The sequence below is a fragment of the Lacerta agilis genome, chromosome 14 (genome assembly GCF_009819535.1).
Source record: "Lacerta agilis isolate rLacAgi1 chromosome 14, rLacAgi1.pri, whole genome shotgun sequence".
NCBI classification, from domain to species: Eukaryota; Metazoa; Chordata; class Lepidosauria; order Squamata; family Lacertidae; genus Lacerta; species Lacerta agilis.
In genome coordinates, this window is record NC_046325.1 from 4,374,491 (window position 1) to 4,391,014 (window position 16,524).

A 16,524-nucleotide genomic window follows, 5' to 3' on the forward strand; every position below is an offset into this window, starting at 1 on the left:
CTTTTTAATCCAGGAAAATCTTCTCAAAAGTCGGGGGTCGTCTTATACGCCGGGTGGAGAATCTGCGGTCGAGTATATCCCAAACTCTATATTTAAAGTACTCGGGTATTCAATAATCTGTTTATAACATTGCGCAATAAAATTAGCAAACTTATCAGCAGACAGAGCGGAAATTCACGCTCAGCAGTTAGAACGAATCGTTGGTAGGCAATATTCCGTGAAGGTAAGAGGAGAGTCACCGAACATGGAAATACCGCAATACGTAGAAGGTTAAACTGGGCAACCGAGCCCCCTGACTTACGAAATTACAAAATGCCCTAGCGTAACTGATTCCCTGGTGCAAATCCGTGGTATGTCTCTACCCTATTCTGAATATGTAATATTTAGTATTTATTTTATTTCATCCATGTCTCACCCTTTTTTTTTTAAAACCAAGGAGCTCACGGTGGGCTTCTTCCCCTCTCCATTAATCCCCTGTGTCTGACCCCCAAATTCACCCCCAGGAGCTTCTCTTGGCCGAGCGAGGATTTGAACCCTGGCCTCTCTTCCGGGGGGATTAGTCTGACACCCTAATCGCTACCATTTCATTCGTTGTAAGCACTTTATGTGTGGAATTGGGTTTTATTAAGGCTTGGAATTACTTTGATTGTTTCCTGTATGATTCCTTCCACTAACTGGTTTTATTTTTTGCTTTATAACTGTACCTTTTGTCCCCATGACTTTCTCCAGGCTCAGCTGTGGAACTATCACTCGGGGTCGTCTCACCACCGACCGAAAGCATTGCCGCCCCTGCAACAAGTCTGGAACCTCCTGCACCTTGAGGTGAGTTGTGGCCAGTGAGGGACTCTCACCTTCTCTCTCTCACCCCCCCCCCCCCAATTCCCCTCTCTGTCTCTCCTCAGCATCTCCTCGACTGCTTTGCCCCTAAACCTGTGATGCTGTGGATGTCGGTAGACGTTCTACGTTCTGAATTTAGACTTCTAAAGCCTTAAAATGGGCTGGGCCCAAGAAACATGAAGGGGGTGTTTTGCCCCCCATGCAAACCTGCCCCTGGCATTGAGAGCTGCCTCAGAGGTTCTGCTTATGCACCCACATACGTCAGCCTGGTTGATGTGCCCATTATTATTATTATTATTATTATTATTATTTGAATTATGGTGCTGGAGGAGACTCTTGAGAGTCCCATGGACTGCAAAAAGATCAAACTTATCCATCTGTATTCCGCTCTGGTCAGACCTCACCAGGAATACTGTGTCCAGTTCTGGGCACCACAGTTCAAGAAGGATACTGACAAGCTGGAACGTGTCCAGAAGAGGGCAACCAAAATGGTGAAAGGCCTGGAAACGATGCCTTATGAGGAACGGCTTAGGGAGCTGGGTATGTTTAGCCTGGAGAATAGAAGGTTAAGGGGTGATATGATAGCCATGTTCAAATATATCAAAGGATGTCATCTAGAGAAGGGAGAAAGGTTGTTTTCTGCTGCTCCAGAGAAGCGGACACGGGGCAATGGATTCAAACTACAAGAAAGAAGATTCCACCTAAACATTAGGAAGAACTTCCTGACAGTGAGAGCTGTTGGACAGTGGGATTTGCTGCCAAGGAGTGTGGTGGAGTCTCCTTCTTTGGAGGTCTTTAAGCAGAGGCTTGACAGCCATCTGTCAGGAATGCTTTGATGGTGTTTCCTGCTTGGCAGGGGGTTGGACTGGATGGCCCTTGGGGTCTCTTCCAACTCTAGGATTCTATGATACTATCCTTAAAGAAATCAGCCCTGAGTGCTCCCTGGAAGGACAGATCCTGAAGTTGAGGCTCCAGTACTTTGGCCACCTCATGAGAAGAGAAGACTCCCTGGAAAAGACCCTGATGTTGGGGAAGATGGAGGCCACAAGAAGAAGGGGACGACAGAGGACAAGATGGTTGGCCAGTGTTCTCGAAGCTAGCAACATGAGTCTGTCCAAACTGTGGAAGGCAGTGGAAGACAGGAGTGCCTGGCGTGCTCTGGTCCATGGGGTCACGAAGAGTCGGACACGACTGAACAACAACAACAACTACTACTACTACTACTACTACTACTACTACTACTACTATTATTATTATTCCGCCCTTCATCCATAGAGCTCAGGGCCATGCACAGCATAAAAATATAAGGTTAAAAGCACAAAATGCACGATAAGAACAAGAACGAAAACAAACCGATAACCCCACCTCCCACAACACGTTTTAAAGGTTATCAAATGTTAAATCAGCCTAAAAAGGTCTGGTTAGATAGGAACATTTTCGCTGGGCAACTAAAGTTGTATGATTCATTCTGCACCGTTCAAGATTTCTTTCTCCTTTTCGAATTTTACAGATTGTGGTATTTCCCCCCCTCCCCCGCTCCACACCTTAAAAGAAAAAAAGAAAACAATATTTATATAATACATGAAGCATCACTTACATTGTTTGCTTTCTGTAGAAACCTCAAAATGTTGGGGGATGTGGATTTGGGCTGATAGGGAGGCTGTTTTAATTCATTAGCATAGATAAGGTAACAGAGCGTGGATTGGGTCACTTTCCCCTCTTGGCACATCTTTTGAATAATCTGAGGCAATCTGTCACAAACAACTTGGAACCTGCTTGTTTTTTATCGCATAAGATTTATATACCGCTTAATTGTAAAAAAGAACTACAAGGCAGTTTAACAAGAGAATAAAAAAATAAAATTTTCAGAAAGAAACCAACTATTTGGAAACTTCAGATGATGAAATAAGCAATAAACTAAGAACAAATCAAAACAAATCAACGGCTCCATCATTCTCTCATTCCCCATTTCACCATCGTTGAGCTAATTTTTGTGGGAACAACTTGGAAGCCTCGTTATCACTTCCTGTACTCGCCAGCGCAAGGGGGAGCTGGTGGGGAGTTTTGTTGATGCGATTGCCAACCCTTCAGTGGCTGTGGATCACCTCCTGCCTCTTTAAAATAGAATCACGGGATCGTAGAGTTGGAAGGAACCCCGAGGGACATCTAGTCCAACCCCCTTTTGCCCAACGCGGGGCTCGAACCCACAACCCAGAGATTTAAGGGTCTCGGTGCTTTACCGGCTGAGCTGCCCCTGCTGCCACCTTAGTGTTTAACGAAAATAACCCCTTGCAAATATCTCTTTGCTCCCCAATTCTCCCCGCACCCTTCCCAAATTCCCAGAAGAGGAACTTCTCTGCCAAGCGCAACCCCCAGCTGAAGAGGCCTGGCCCGCCCATGGAGCCCCCCGTCGTCCAGCCAATCCCCCCGGTCCAGCACCCGCCACACCCGGGGCACGGGGAGGACATGCCTGCCCCCTTGAAGAGGCGGAGGAGCACCAGTCCTGACCAGGTACAGGGGGTGCGAGGGGACACCTGGGTGCAAAATGGGCCACCGCGAACCGGACCCACTGCCACAATCCCACCGCTCTGCTTGCTTGTGCTGCGGGGCCTGCCCAAATCCTGCCCCACGCTCTCTCGCTTGGCATTGGCCGGGCTGCCCTCGCTTCGCTGCCCCGGCTCTTGCAAGAGGCCCTGGTGCTGCTCTCTGCTCGGACGCTTTGCTCCAAGATCGCTTTGGGGGGGGGGTGTAGCGATTTATTTGCAGGAAGCTGTTGCCGTTTTCTTGCACGAGCCGTTGGGGGGGGGTGCGGTTTGAAGTTTCCTGGGGCGGTGGAGGGACATTTCCCTGCCCTGTTTTGCTTGGCCGCTCAGGTTTACAGTGGACGCTTGGGTTGCGAACGCGATCCGTGCGGGAGGCGCGTTCGCAACCCGCGCCGCTGCATCTGCGCACGTGCGCGACGCAATTCGACGCTTCTGCGCATGCACAAAGCGCGATTTAGTGTCTCTGTGCGAGCGCCAAAACCCGGAAGTAACCAGTTCCGTCACTTCTGGGTTTGGCGCGGTGCGCAACCCGAAATTGCACAACCTGAAGCGGCCGTAACCGTAATGCCTGTATTTCGCCGTACAAAGATGGGGAGGATAGATTTGGGGAAGGGGCTGCCTCTTGATGTTGGCCGCTGTGACCATCTCTCCCCCCCCCCATTTCTTTCTCCTTCCCCCTCTGCTTTTTCTGTCTCCCCCCCTCCTCTCCCCCCGCTAATCTCCGCTCCTGGCGCACGCAGAATGGTAACGGGGTGTGCCAGCACCCGCCCGGTGCCCCTGGCAACCCCCACTACCAGCTGCCCAAGCCGGGATTATGGAACCCCCTCCACGGAGACTCCTGGGGGCAGGAGCGCAAGAACGTCGCTGCCCCAGAGAGACAAGTAAGGCTGCCCCCCACCCCTGCCCCCACCCCCTGCCCACGGACATTGGCCTGGCCTCTTTCGCCACCGTAGCAAACGTTTGCAAGTAATTAATGTCATTCAGTTCTTATCAGATAACTGATGGCGTCCATTAGAGGGGCAACTGGCCCTTCCCCTCCCCTCCGCTCTTTTGCCTTCCTTGCTTTTGTATTCATGGGCAATGTCAATATTTTGGGCATTTCCATATCCTAGAATCAGCTGCCCTTTAAATTAAAAAAAACCAAAACCCCACAAGTTCCTAGTGCTTGTGACTTTCCCTTGCAGAGGGAGGGGAGGGTAGCCTGGCTGGCTTGCTTGATGGGGCTTCAGCGCTGTGCAGCTGCTCCGTTCCCCCTTGCAGCGCTCTCGAATTCAGATCTGTCAAAGTTTGGGTTGCATGGGGGTGGGGGGCCCTTGGGAAGCGGGTGGGGTGGGGTGGGGTATCACCTTAACTGTTCCCACCCACCTCAGAGATGTGCCCTCAACTCTGCCTCCATGCGGAAACGCAAGAGTCCGAATGGTTACATATTGGAAGGGAAAATAGGCAGTTCCCAAACTGGTGCCCTCTGGAGGTGTTGGACTACAACACCTATCAGTCCCTAGCCAGTGTGGCTGTTTTGAACTATAATTCCCCTCAGTCCTCAGCCAGTATAACCATTTGGACTACAATTCCCCTCAGTCCTCAGCCAGTATAACCATTTGAACTATAATTCCCATCAGTCCTCAGCCAGTATGGCCATTTTGGACTACAATTCCCATCAGTCCTCAGCCAGTATAACCATTTGGACTACAATTCCCACCAGTCCTCAGCCAGTATGGCCATTCAGACTACAATTCCCATTGGTCCTCAGCCAGTATGGCCGTTTGGACTACAATTCCCATCAGCCAGTATGACCATTTGGACTACAATTCCCATCAGTCCTCAGCCAGTACGGCCGTTTTGGACTCCCAACTCCCATCAGCCCCAGGGTGTACTGGCTGGGGCTCCACCTAAAGGGCGCCATGTTAGGAAAGGCTGATTTATGCTTTATGTGATGAACACCTGCGTTTCAAAGAATTGGATGTGTCCCCCCCCCCTGTTTTTGGGCCCCCTCTCCTGACTTCTCTTGTCTTCCTCCTCTTCTCCCCCAGGAGCAGAGGAACTCGGTGGCCCACCCCTTCCCCTACCCCTGCCCCGCCTACGGCTCCCACCCGCCCCCGCACCGCCTGCCGGCCATGGCCCCCAGCCCCCGCACACCTCCAGCACACCGGCCCCCTCTCGACAGCCATGGCTGCCTGGTCCGGCCCCACGGAAGTGACCTTAGAGACGGCAGAGCCCCCCGGGTGCGGTCAGACTCCACCGCCACACCAGCAGCAACCACCGCCTGCGTGCCTTACGTCCCGCGCCCAAACCCCGGAGGAGAAACCGCCGCCACCAGCAAGACCACCTCGCGGGGGCCACTGAACCCTGACTGCCTTGTGAGTGGGGGCGCGGGGGGCTCGCGCGGGGGTCCGGGAATCGGCTCCCGAAACCGGCATCGCTGGATCAGTTTAGTCCACTTTTGTCGAATCAATTAAAACAGCCCCAATTGCGTTCTGAATAAGCATGAAATTGGTCGTTGCCGTTTTGAAATTTATCATCCCTTTGTTTCATAAAATTTTGGCACCGCTCTGCCGTAAGGAAAGAAACCCCTCAAGGCAGTTTACGAAAAAGATAAAAACAAGGAGGGAAAATCACAACGGCCACTAGTAATAGCTCAGTTGGCAGAGCGTGAGGCTCTCAGGGTCATGAGTTCGAGTCCCATGTTGGGCGAAAGATTCCTGCATTGCAGGGATTTGGACCAGATGACCCTCTCCGACGCTACAGTTCTGTGATTATGAGAAATACAAAAGTTAAATGCTAGAGCACATTAAAATCGCCTCGGCTTTCTAAGCACCCAGGTAGGCTTGTCTAAACAGGGACACAGTGCAGTGAAGGTGCCTGCTTGCTATCAATAGGCAGGGAGTTCCAGAGTTTCATAGGTGCTGCTGCACTAAACGACCAGGTTCTTATAGACGCGGAACGGGGATTATATGGCAACCTGGGACGGCTCCAGTTCTGCCGACCGAAGCGGCAAAGTGGGGAAAGGCAGTTTCACAGGAAAACCGGTCGCCTGTTGTTAAGGGTTGTATATATTGATAGTAACACCTTGAACTTTGCCCGGCAGCCAGTTGGCAACGGGTGCAGATCCCTGATCACGGGTGACATATGCTGTCGAGGCCTCCCTCTTGTCAGCAGTTGTGCTGCAGCTTCCGGGTCAAGGGCAGCCCCACAGAGAGGGGGCCGCACCATTTTATTGCGCTATTATCCGAGTGAGTTGCGCCAACAGCTGTTCTGAATAATGCGTTCTATAGGGCAGGGGTTGCCGAGGATGAGTCTAGGGCACGAAGCCTACCTGAGCAGAACGGCGGGAGCCTGAGTCCGTTGGCGGGCGGGCCTGGGAGGTGGGGAGGACGACCCCTTCTGATTGGCTCTTCCTTCTGTCCATCCCGCAGGGTTCCGACCATTACCAAACGCCGGCATTGGAGCCATCCAGTCCCGCCCAGGAGAACGGGGGGCACAAAGCTCCCTTGCAGCAGCAGCAGCCGCCGCCACCGCCCCGGCCAGCTCCTTGCCTTGCCCCTCGCAACCTGCCGTGCTCTCGCATGCCTCCTCCGCCGCCCATCGCCAGGGGGCCTCCACCAGCAGTTGCCCGGCCACCCACAGCTCCGCAGTGCCCACCGCCCCCGCCCCCTCTGCCCCCGCCCCCGCCTCCTCTGCCAGCACCCACCTTGCCCTGGCTGAAAGGCCCGGGGTTCGGCAGCAAAGGAGGGGAAGCGAAAGCCAGCAGCGACCCCCTGGGCGATATTCTCTTTGGGTGCGGTGAGCCGCCGCGGGGGGACGCTTCCCCTCTCGGGCCCTGCGACTCGGGGCGCAGCTTCCAGGATTCCAATGCCAGCAGCCAGAAAGGGCCCTTCTCGCTCCCCGGAGAAGGGGCTGAGGAGAAGGCCAGCCCCCAAAGATCAGCCAGCCCCGAACCCACCCCGGCAGCCGCCGACTACTGGATGCCGGAAAACACCCAGGAGGAGAAGAGCTCCGGCGGCGCCAGGGCCTCGGCCCCGGAGAGCCCCACGATTACCTCAGGAACCTTCGGGTCCCCGGAGAGCCCCCCTCAGCCGCCAACGCTGCCCCCGCCACCCCCACCGCTGCCCCGGGCCTCCTATCCAAAGACACCGGAGCCCTCGGCAGCGCCCCCCGCAGCGGAGCCCGCGCATGAAAGGCTCTTTGGCTTCACCAGCCCCCAGCTGGAGGACCAGTTCGAGGAGCCCCCCGAATTCTCCAAGATCCTGCCGGACGGCCTGGCAAATATCATGAAGATGCTGGACGAATCGATCCTGCGCGAGGAGGAAGAGCGCGAGGAGAGCTTCCCGCCACCCCCGCCACCTGCCCCGCTGCTCCCCAGCCCCCCGCCTTTGGCCAGACCAAAGCCCCCCGCCCCCTCCAACGCCTCCTTCGACTACCCCAAGCCACCAGGGCAGGACCCGCCGGAGCCGCCTTGCCTGTACCGCTACGGCAAGCGGGACCCGGAGGAGCGGCCCCAGGTGGCTGCCGCGACCTCCGGCGGGGCGGGCAAGTTCCCCCACCACAGCACGGCCTCCCTGCTGAAGTCTCTGGCCAACATGCTGGAAGGGCAGAAGCACTCCTACCGGCCCAAGCCGCTGACCCCCCCAGGTGCTAAGATCGCTTCTCCGGCCGGCGCCAGCCCGGGGTCCGCACCCCACTTCTCTACCTCAAGCCAAGGCTGGGCCGCGGGAGCGATGGGGGAACAGGCGGCCAGCTCTCTGCCCCCTCCACCCGCCCCCCGGCCCATCAAGACGGAGTCGGAGGTGCTGGAGGAAATCAGCCGCGCCTGCGAGACCTTGGTGGAGCGAGCGGAGAGGGAGAAGAGCCCCGCTTCTCTGGCCACGCCGCCGCCACCCCCTCCTGCTCCCCTTTCCTCTCCTGCGACGCTGCCCACCCCGCCGCCCCCTCCTCCGGCTCCCGCCCAGCGCCCCAAGGACGAGTCCCGGAAGCGGGACCGGGAACACCGGAGGCACCGCCGTTCCAGCAAGGACGGGTCGCGCCGGCACCGGGAAGGCAAGGCCCACAAAGAGAAGAACCGCCAGATCCTGGGCAGCCTCGACGTGCAGAGCTCGGAGAGCCAGGCGCGGGAGAACGGCGCCAAGCCGCCCCCGCATCCCCCAGCCGCCCCGCAGCCCGAGCGCCGGCCGCCCCCCAGCAAGAAGGAGGAAGGGGCCGCCGGCACGGGCTCCACGGTGGTGTGCTCGGCCGACCTGCTGAAGCTGCGCTCGTTCACGGAAGGGCCGCCCAAGGAGCTGAAGATCCGGCTGATCAAGGTGGAGAGCGGAGACAAGGAGACGTTCATCGCCTCAGAGGTGGAGGAGCGCAGGATCCCCCTGGGCGAGCTCACCATCAACCATTCGGCGGCCGAAGTGGTGCGGGCCAGCAAGTGAGTGGCTGCCTTATTTCATTTTGTTTATTAAATCTGCACGCCGCTCTACATCCGTGCTGAGAACGCCTTGTCTCCAAACCGAGGCAGAGAACTTGGAAGCTCTTTTCCTGCCAGATGACCCAAGCAGGCACAAAAAGAGCTTGCTTTGGACTATAACTCCCAGCAGTCAGCAGGGAATGATGGGAGCTGTGGTCAGGCCTCACCTGGAAGGTTGCAGGTTCCTAGCCACCCAGCTTGAATGAGCACACTTGGACAACGCTGTGGTCTAAACCACTGAGCCTCTTGGGCTTGCTGATCAGAAGGTCGGCGGTTCGAATCCCCACGATGGGATGAGCTTCTGTTGCTGTCCCTGCTCCTGCCAACCTAGCAGTTCGAAAGCATACCAGTGCAAGTAGATAAATAGGTACTGCTCCGGCGGGAACGTAAACGGCATTTCCATGTGCTCTGGTGTCCCATTGCAGCAGAAGCGGCTTAGTCCTCCTGGCCACATGACCCGGAAAGCTTCTGTGGACAAATGCCAGCTCCCTCGGCCTGGAAGCGAGATGAGCGCCACAACCCCATAGCCACCTTTGACTGGACTTAATGGTCCTGGGGTCCTTTACCGTTTTTTACTTGGGCAACCAGGAGGGGCTAGATTTTCTGACCCCCATATGGCCTGGACCATTTATTCTATTCTACATTTAAAAAATAATAATAAATGGGGGGGCAGAATTCTGGCTGAGCTGCACTGATTCCCTACCCCCACTGTTTGGAACCTTACATTGCCGCTTGCTAGCTTCCAAAATTACTTTAGGCAGGGCCCACATGCTTAGCACGAATGAGGACTAGAAGCTTGTACCTTTTTTTTAAAGCGAAGCACCTGGGTTGCAAGATGCACCTGACTCTTCCCCCCTTCCCATTTCTCCTGTGACAAGGTAAAGGTAAAGGTAAACGTACCCCTGACCATTAGGTCCAGTCGCAGACAACTCTGGGGTTGCGGCACTCATCTCGCTTTACTGGCCGAGGGAGCCGGCGTACAGCTTCTGGGTCATGTGGCCAGCATGACCAAGCCGCTTCTGGTGAACCAGAGCAGCGCACGGAAACGCCGTTTACCTTCCCGCCGGAGTGGTACCTATTTATCTACTTGCACTTTGACGAGCTTTCGAACTGCTAGGTGGGCAGGAGCTGGGACCGAGCAATGGGAGCTCACCCAGTTGCGGGGATTCGAACCGCCGACCTTCTGATCTGTAAGCCCTAGGCTCTGTGGTTTAACCCACAGCGCCACCCGCGTGGTAGCGTGTCGCATTTTGATGTTGTGAAAAGGCCTTCCTCTCAGGTCTGGGCCTCCTCTGGTGTGTTTTGCCCCCTTCCTTTTGGAAATGGCCTATTGCTGTTTCATCTTCAACCTGCAAAGGTTGTGTGGCCAACCCAGGGGCCCTGCGGCTGGGGAAAAGATGCCCAGTGGGGTTTGGGAAGTGGGGTGCATGGCAGGGTCGAGGGGCAGGGGGCATCTATCCAAGGCATGGGTTTGGGTGAGTGCGGGTCTGCAGCGCAAGCCATGCACGGCCCAGAGGGATACAGGGAGCGCCCTCATATAGTGTCAGACCATTGGCCTACTCTGACTGGCAGCAGTGTCTCTCCCCGGGTTCAGGCAGGGCACCTCTGCCAGCTCTCCCCAGAGACACCATCGGGGATTATAATTTTTATTATTTATTCCATTTATATACCGCCCTTTATCCAAAGAACCCAGGGCAGAGCGCAACAGCAAGGACACAATTACGCAGCGTAATAACCAAAACACAACGCGCAGCATGTTAATAAAATAACCATAATTACAGCGCCCCTCCCACATTGAACAGGCCGTAGATTTAATGGCTGAAGGCCTGGATAAAGAGGAACGTTTTTCTCTGGTGCCTAAAGGCATGTATTGCCAGTGCCAGGTGAGCCTCTCTGGGCAGAGGAGCCACTGCAGAAAGGGCCCTGTTCTCTGGACCTCTTGTGCAGGGGGCGCACAAGGAAGGGCCTCGGATGATCATCTCAGGGTCTGGGTCGGTCCGTGTGGGTCCTTGCAGTATTGCGGTCCTGAGCCGTGTCGGGCTTTACGACACCAGCACTTTGAATTGAGCCCGGGAACTTAATCGGCAGCCAGTGCAGTCGGGCCGGGATTGCACCTGGAATTTCCCGCCTGCAAGGCAGACGCTCTGCCAGCTGGGCTGCGGCCCTGCCCCCAAGATGCCCCCAAGACCTGTTCCTTTAAACCTGGACCTGCCCCAGAGCACTCGCAAATCAGGGCAGTTTTTGAGAGCAAACCTGGTGCGCAGCAGAGCCGGGAACGGAGCTCGGGGCCCCCACTCCTGCCTCCTCCCTCTGTCCCCTGCACCCCTCCGCTTCCCCCACGCTGGGCTCAGTTGCCGGTGGGGGGGGGTCTTTGGAGAAAGGGCAGGGTGCGGATTGAACGAGTAAACGAATTTGCAGCATCGCTGGAGAACTGGGAAGCCCTTTTGGCTGTGCACACACCTCTTGCAAAACCCTCCGCGTGGTTGGGCTTGGCTTGGTGGTTGCTGATACCCTGGGACTCTGCATCACGAATGGGAGGGCTATATTGTGTCTCTAGGGCAGAGGGAGCCCTATGGGAGACTGTGGAGGAGGAGGGAGGAGGAGGAGTAAGGCAGGCCTGATAACGGAGGCGGCTGCGCAGAATGGAGGGTGTCGGAGTTCGCTGCGTGCCGGACGGCTTCCCCGAAAAGATCTGCTCCCGGAGGGTTTGGTCTGTCTCTGGTTCTTTTTCCCCCAGAAAAAGTAGCTCTGCTCCTCTTTGCAAACTCCCAGGGCAGTCCCGGGGGCAAGGGTCAGCCGAGATAAGGGACTTGGCAGCAGCCGGAGGGAGGCAAGGAGGCCTTGGGGTTCGAAGCGGAGGGAAGGGAAGACTCTGAGTGGGTCGCAGGGCCCCACAGAACTGGGGCCAGAGGCCACCCCTCCCCTGCCCCAGTGGGCATGGGTTGCCCCATCCCACGTTCCCTCCAGCAGGCGAAATTTTGCCAGAAAGGTAAACGCGATATTGTGCCCTCGTAAGCCCAGCGTGGCTGCTGGGGGGGGGGTGTCTCTGCTTCGAGGCCGTCGCTTTGCACATGCTCTGGGGCACCCTTCTCACCAAGGGGTGCCATGGACTGGCCTTGACTATTTTGTGGGGTCTCTGCAGGGGGGACTCTCTGAGCGTCGAGCGGGAATAGAACCGCGCCAGGCTATTAAAAGAAGCCTCAGCGTTAGGGCAGGTTCATAAAAAAAACTTTTTTTTTTTAATGCCTGCTCCAAAGGTCTTATCTTACTACACTGGGGATTATATAGCTATATCTGAAATTTCATGCATATCAGTTAATATCTTTACGCTGCTCCACTGAATTGAAATTTCAGCCTTCACGACATAGGAAAACGGCCAAGTAAACAGCTATTTCCGTGGACCTTTGGAGCAGGCATTTTTTTAAAAAAATAGTTGTTTTATGAACCGCCCTGGTCAGAATCTGAGTGTCATGTTCTGCCGGGGAACCTTTCCCAGGCCCAAGGGCCACATTCCGTTCTGGGAAGCCTCCCGAGGGCCACGTGCCCAGTGGTGGGCGGAGCCAGAGGCAAAAAGGGGCGGGGCGAAGAAAGTCAACGTTTCCTCTGTGCTGCCTGCGGGTTTTTTCGCTTGCTCTCATGCTTCTCCCTCTCTCCTCCATCAAGGCAAGGAAAAAGCATTATTGGAGTTGAAGGGCGCATCCCAGATAGGCCAGTGAGGGGCGGGGGGTAGAGTTTTTTGGGGGGCAGGTAGATAGGTCTGGAGTGGGGGCCGCATTGGGCTTCTGGTTTCTGACTCGCTAGATGGTTAACTTATGTCCCCTTTCAACTTCTTAATACAGGTTTTGCTTCAGAGTTTTATGTTTCTAGTGCTGTAAACTGCTTTGATACATGCGTGTATATTTACAATTATACTGCTAGCATCAGTATTTTCATAAAATAGAATAAATAAACGTGATGGACTTGAATTCACGAGGCCTCCTGCGATGGTTCACAGGGAAAGGGCAGGTCCACCAGTAAGGCATGTCATTTTAGGGGGGAGGTTTTTTTTTGAAAATTTCTTCAGTGAGGGATCTTTAAAAAAAAAATTTTTTTTGAGTCTGAGGATTTTAAACTTACTATTATTTCTGGGGTTAGGCAACATTTAGCTTGGTAAGTCTACGTTTGATGAAGTGGTGCATACTGTAGTTATCTCCCGCTTGGACTACTGCAATGCGCTCTACATGGGCGACCTTTGAAGGTGACCCGGAAACTACAACTAATCCAGAATGCAGCAGCCAGACTGGGGACTAGGAGCGGCCACCAAGACCACATAACACCGGTCTTGAAAGACCTACATTGGCTCCCAGTATGTTTCTGAGCACAATTCCAAGTGTTGGTGCTGACCTTTAAAGCCCTAAACGGCCTCAAAGGCCCAGTATACATGAAGGAGCGTCTCCACCCCCATCGTTCAGCCCGGACACTGAGGTCCAGCTCCGAGGGCCTTCTGGCGGTTCCCTCCCTGTGAGAAGCGAGGTTACAGGGAACCAGGCAGAGGGCCTTCTTGGTGGTGGCGCCCGCCCTGTGGAACGCCCTCCCACCAGATGTCAAGGAAATAAGCAACTATCTGACTTTTAGAATGCATCTGAGGGCAGCCCTGCTTAGGGAAGTTTTTAATGTTTGATGTTTTATCATTTTTTTAATGTTCTGTTGGGAGCCACCTAGAGTGGGCAGGGTATAAATATATTATTATTATTATTATTATTATCATCATCATCATCATTATTATTATCCATCACTGACTCTCCTGCATCCCTCATCCTTCTTCCAGGCACGCCAAGGTGAAAGGGAAGTTCAAGGAGTCCTACTTGCTGCCCAGCTACTCGGTCAAACCTCAGATCAACGTGGACGAGAAGCTCCCGCGAGAAAAGCTCAACCCCCCGACCCCCAGCATATATGTGAGTCCCTGTTTTGCGGGGTGATGGGGGAGAGGGCAAAGGGAGCGTTTTGTTGGGCCTCTCTGAGATGGATTAACTGGGGAGGGGGCGTTGATAAATGGGGATTTGTGCTGCGCCAGCACTGGGTTCAAATCCACGACGACTCTTGACGTACAAGCAACATCGCAAGGTTCTAGCCCTCATGGCTGCAGAGGGGAATTAGCCTGGTGAAATTCCAGGAGGTCAAAGAGAGCCGGGCGCGGCTTTCCTACGGCCGGCAGAAGCTGCACTGGAGCAACAAGGAGCGACTTGCTGCAATTCCAGCTGCAGAATCCGCCCCTCCGTGGTGCGGTTGCCCTGAAGCGCATGGGGGTGAACCCTCCCCCTGCATCCACTGACACACCCCACCAACCTAGGGGTGGTCAAGGGGTGCTTCCAGAGTGGCTGGGTCACCCAGCCCAGGGAGTGGGGCTGCGTGGAGTCTGGGGAGGACTGGGGCACGTCAGCCGAGTCCGCAAAGCAGGGGCTATGCTTGTTGATCTGTGTTCCCTCTCCCCGATTTCCCCCCATTCAGACATGCTCATCCTACTCCCATCCCACACTCCTTAACCACCTCCTGTTTTTGACTTGGGCTTTTTTTTTTAAATTATTATTCCTGAGCAGTGGTACCTCGGTTCTCAAACTTAATCCGTTCCGGACGTCCGTTCCAAAACCAAAGCGTGTTCCAAAACCAAGGCGCGCTTTCCCATAGAAAGCAACGCGAAACGGATTAATCCCTCCCAGACTTTTAAAAACAACCCCTAAAACAGCCATTTAACATGAGTTTTACTATCTAATGAGACTGTCGATCCATAAGATGAAAGCAATAAACAGTGTGCTGCAGTCACACAACCAATCAGTCAGTGGCTGAACTGGGTTCCCCACAGTCACAAAAAAGAGCCGCAAAAATAGAAATGTAAAATAAATTGCAAAAACAGACAGACCTCAGCGTAACACTCAAAACGGAAGCGCGGCACTCAAAATGGAGCGCGTTCGGCTTCCGAAAAAAGTTCGCAAACCGGAACACTTACTTCCGGGTTTGCATTGTTTGGGTTCCAAGTTGTTTGAGTACCAAGGCGTTTGAGAACCAAGGGGCCACTGTACTCTTGATTATTCTTTCTCCTCCTTTTCGCAATGCTTCCAAGGTTACTTTCTCCACGTCAAAGGCAGCTGTTGGCCGTTAGAAATAAATAAATATCGCCCTTCCCCACATAATGAGCTCATCACCAACTTCTCTGTTAGGCCATCAGACAAACGCATTCGTTTACGTGATGAACAAGTGAGCCATATTCTTAATCTTGCATCCACCTTTTGAAAACGCCATTGCCTTCTCTTTCTAAACAGCTCTGATCTTTCTCTTTTAAGATGGCCCTTTGTGTACCACAAAGAGGACTGGCCTCTTAAATTTAACTTTTAAGGCCGTTCTGCGAGATCCTTCCTAGTGCCTGCCTATCTATCTGTCGATCGATCAATCAATCAATTGTTCTGCCTGCCCATTAAGCTGCCTGCGTCCCAAGGTCTGTGTGCAGAGGGGGATTCTTGCTCCCTTTCTCTCCCTTCAATCCCCTAAGGCCTAAGGGGTGTTGCAGTCCCTTTGGGAAACCTTTCCCTCTGCCCTCTCTCGTTCTGCCGGTGGGGTCCACCCCCTGGCTCAATGGCTTCTTGTTGCTTCTTGTCCCTAGATAGGGAGGGAGATAAGGCCCCGGGCTTATTTTCGCTTGCCTGGCCTTGACCCGTGGCTGGAAGCAGCCACACACATCCCCTGCAGTGCCTTTCCTCTCACCGCTGCCTAATTAAAACCTCAGTGCCTTCATCCCTCTATCCCGGCCCTATCGTTTGTCCGGAGGATGCAGCCGCCTGAGGCAGCAAAATGCCTTGAGCTGGCCCTGCCTCGTGCAGGTGGGATCTTGCTTAGAGTGTATGACGTCGGCTTCACTCAGCGGTACAGTGGTACCTCAGGTTACGTTACTTTCAGGTAACGTAATTTCGGGATGTGAACGCGGCAAACCCAGAAGTGTATATTTCTGGGTTTTGCCGTGCGCACATGTGGAGAAGCACTCCATCGCGTCGCGCGCAGAAGCGGCACCTCTGGATACGGACTTTTCGGGGTAAGTACGGACCCCGGGACGAATTAAGTCCGTATCTGGAGGGTCGGCTGTATATCGCTGGTGAAACTGCCGCTGCCACCGCTCCTGAGTCCCTCTGCTAGCAACATCCACTGGAGGGAGTCAAAGAGGGCGCTGCTAGAAGAGGGACTCAGGAGCGGCGGCGGCGGCAGTTTCACCAGCAATATTCCGCTGAGTGAACCTGCCATCCCACTCTGCCCTTGTACAACGCAGAGGGAGAAACAAACTGCGTTGGCGAGGCGCCGAAACAGCTTGTTCCTCCCTCTGCATCTTTAAACTGCTTGACTGAGGAGTGTGCAGCTGCCCTCGCCTCAGCCAAGCAGTCCAGCGCTGGCTCCCACAAGCTGGCGGCGGGGTGGGGGCTCTAAAGCTTCCTTCCCACCCAGCTGAGCGGTGCAAGGCTGCTGCATTGTCCCAGCCCGCAAGCCTGGGTTGAAACCACCTCAGCTCTCGAGGTGAGAGCTGGGGAAGTTTTGCCCGGTGCCTCGCAGGCAGAAGCGGATGTGTCGTTTCCCCCCTAACATCGCGGTATATCGCCAAACCGCGGTGTTTGGCTGGCGATACACCGGAAAGCTGATATCGCCCAGCCCTAGTGGTTGGGCTTCCCCCTTGCTTGGGGG

At 54.7% G+C, this 16,524-nt stretch overlaps 1 protein-coding gene across 6 annotated transcripts in view; it reads left to right on the forward strand.

Annotated features, from left to right (window-relative positions):
• KDM6B (lysine demethylase 6B) overlaps positions 1 to 16,524 on the forward strand; it is a 90,118-nt gene that overhangs the window by 55,530 nt on the left and 18,064 nt on the right. For 5 of the 6 annotated variants that reach the window (XM_033171220.1, XM_033171219.1, XM_033171223.1 and 2 more), the window contains 6 exons: positions 730 to 822; positions 3,181 to 3,348; positions 4,121 to 4,261; positions 5,411 to 5,737; positions 6,794 to 8,787; positions 13,634 to 13,760. In XM_033171220.1, the coding sequence (XP_033027111.1) occupies positions 730 to 822; positions 3,181 to 3,348; positions 4,121 to 4,261; positions 5,411 to 5,737; positions 6,794 to 8,787; positions 13,634 to 13,760 (2,850 nt within the window). The remainder of the gene's footprint in view (positions 1 to 729; positions 823 to 3,180; positions 3,349 to 4,120; positions 4,262 to 5,410; positions 5,738 to 6,793; positions 8,788 to 13,633; positions 13,761 to 16,524) is intronic. The other variant, XM_033171224.1, reaches the window with a different exon arrangement.